The sequence below is a fragment of the Colobus angolensis genome, unplaced genomic scaffold (assembly GCF_000951035.1).
Source record: "Colobus angolensis palliatus isolate OR3802 unplaced genomic scaffold, Cang.pa_1.0 Scaffold406, whole genome shotgun sequence".
Lineage (NCBI taxonomy): Eukaryota > Metazoa > Chordata > Mammalia > Primates > Cercopithecidae > Colobus > Colobus angolensis.
In genome coordinates, this window is record NW_012117444.1 from 275,106 (window position 1) to 277,977 (window position 2,872).

At 50.8% G+C, this 2,872-nt stretch overlaps 1 protein-coding gene across 1 annotated transcript in view; it reads left to right on the top strand.

Moving 5' to 3' along the window:
- Window positions 1-2,872, top strand: part of LOC105521724 (myosin-11-like) — a 47,999-nt gene that overhangs the window by 4,743 nt on the left and 40,384 nt on the right. Inside the window, exons 4-5 of the mRNA XM_011956016.1 lie at window positions 721-911; window positions 2,780-2,872. Coding sequence (XP_011811406.1) covers window positions 721-911; window positions 2,780-2,872 — 284 coding nt within the window. The remainder of the gene's footprint in view (window positions 1-720; window positions 912-2,779) is intronic.

Genomic DNA, 2,872 nt, shown 5'->3' on the forward strand with positions numbered 1-2,872 from the left:
TTATTTTTTATTTTTGTAGAGATGGGGTTTCACTATGATGCTCAATCTGGTCTCAAACTCCTGGGCCCAAGCAGTCCTCCCACCTTGGCCTCCCAAAGTGCTGGGATTATAGGCATGAGCCAGAATGCCTGGCCTTGAATGGGTATTTTTAAAAGCAGGAAAATCAGAAAGGAAATTTGAGGATGGCGGATCATCCCATTGAGCGAAACTCTATCCTACCTCTCAGAATCACCCTCAGTCAACACACACACTAATAATATGATAAAAGGGCCGGGTGCAGTGGTTTACACCTGTAATTGCAGCACTTTGGGAGGCCAAGGCGGGCAGATCATGAAGTCAGGAGTTGGAGACCAGCCTGGCCAACATGGCGAAACCCTGTCTCAAAATACAAAAATGAGCCAGGTGTGGTGGCGGGCGCCTGTAATCCCAGCCACTCGGGAGGCTGAGGCAGGAGAATCTCTTGAACCTGGAAGGTGGTGGTTGTCGTGTACAGAGACCGTACCATTGAACTCCACCCTGGGCCAAAAGAGCAAAACTCTGTCTCAAATAATAATAATAATAATAATAATATGATAAAAGGTGCTGTTCATCAGGAGATAATGGTCCAGGCCGTGGCTATGATGGTTACTGATGGGGGAATATGTGAATTTCCTCCGTGTAAAATGCCTGGGCAGGAAGGCTCATTTCCGGGCATCTCTCTGGGCCCTCCCCCTCCTGAAGAGCACCTCGGTTTTTGTAGTGCGGCTAAAGAAGGAAGAGAAGAGCCGGCAGGAGCTGGAGAAGCTGAAACGGAAGCTGGAGGGTGATGCCAGCGACTACCACGAGCAGATCGCTGACCTCCAGGCACAGATCGCAGAGCTCAAGATGCAGCTGGCCAAGAAGGAGGAGGAGCTGCAGGCGGCCCTGGCCAGGTAGCGGGGCTGGCAAGGGGCGTTTGCTGTGTGTCCCTGTGTCCCGTGGGCCCCGACTCATTCGCAGTGGCTGTCTTGGTCAAGGTGGCCCCAGGCCCTTGGCATGCACTTTGTTTCCCAGGCCAGGCCTCCCATGAGCCTCCTTGACCCTGTTCACTCCCCCAGGTCCTCACCTTCGACTTGCTTCTCTCCCCTACAAACACATAGTCTCTTTGCAGTTGATCTCACCTACTCCCACGGTGTTGCTGCCGCCTCTTCGACATACAGGCTTTTCTCATCTAGACCCCAGTTCTGAATTTCCGATTGCCCAATGAGTCATTTTCCATGAGCGTCTCAAACACCCCATGTCTAAGGCGGGGATGACTTTCCTTTCCCCAGCCCCTCCCTTTAAGGGCCCTCCTTTTTGCAAACACCAATCTCCTCCTTTGCTTTTGCTCACCCACAGCAAGCAGCGACCTTCGGATTCTGCCAGTCCTTCTAAATGTGCCCCCACCCGTTTCCTCTGGTCTTTCCCTCTTCCGGGCTCTTAGCTGGCTTTACACTAATGCTGATACTGCAGCAGCCACTGTGAATGATTATTTACCTGCTCACTCTGTACTAAGTTCTTTTCAAGCAATACCTTTGCAGACACCTGGCCAGGTGTACTGCTGGTGTCTTTGAGGAGGAAGCTGAGCCTCCTAGAGGTAACAGAACAGGAGCAATGTCATTGCTTGTAAGAGGCAGAGCTGGGATTTAAGCCTCAAAGCTTTCTGATTGATACTCTGGTCTGGCTCTTTTGTCGTCCAACTTGTGCTGCATTGACAGTGCTAGGGTGATGAAGGGAAAACATCCCTCTGGGGCACGAACCTGCTCACAAAACTTTGCTGACTGGATGCAGAGGCTCATGCCTGTAATCTCAGCACTTTGGGAAGCCGAGGTGGGAGGACTGCTTGAGGCCAGCAGTTTGAGACCAACATGGGCAACATAGCAAGACGCCATTTCTACAAAAAGTTAAAAAATGAGCCAGGCATGATGGTGTGTGCCTATAGTCCCAGCTACTCAGGAGGCTGAGTTGGGAGGATCACTTGAGCCCAGGAGGTTGAGACTAAAGTGAGCTATGATCATGCCACTGCACTCCAGCCTGGGCAACAGAGCAAGACCCTGTCTCAAAACAACAATAACAACAACAAAACAAAAACCTAATTTCACTGGCTTATTAGGGGAAAGCCAGTTTCCTTAGCCTCACCCTCAGAGCCCACCCATCCTCTGCAGTCTCACCCCAACCCAACTATTTCACTTTCTCTCTTGTTGCTGCCCCTTCAAGTACAGTAAAATCAAAGTGCTTGCCTCTCCTGCAGCGTTCTGCCATTTAACAGCACTTCTTGCAGCCCACCTTGATTTGTGGTCACCACCTCCACCAGATGCAGAGCCCCAGTCTGAATATCTCCCGTAAGCAGTGGCTGGCCAAGTGCTGTGTGTGGGGTGGGTACTCAGTCACTGAGGAAATGTAGAAAGAACAGACAGTTGCCAGGGAAGAATAACTGTCCAACATTCAGAAAGCATCTACACAGTCCCTACTGTGACCAGGTACCTTGCCAGTCTGGAGCCAATGCTTTGCATTCTTGCACACACATGCACACACGTGCATACACACGTACACACACCCATGCACATATACAATCTGTTTTGATGTCAGACCTTGGCACTCAGGTCCTGTGTTAATCTCAAGTAGTCTGGCATATCAAGCAGCAGTCCCAGGGACATGGATAGAAGGTGTTTGATGTCTCTGCAACATAAGTGTTTGGTCCCAGAAAACAATTTTTGGCCACACTGTAAGACAGGAAACCAAGGGCGCTGGGGGTTCATTCTGGTGGGTCTGTCCCTGGAAGGCTTGACGATGAAATCGCTCAGAAGAACAATGCCCTAAAGAAGATCCGGGAGCTGGAGGGCCACATCTCAGACCTCCAGGAGGACCTGGACTC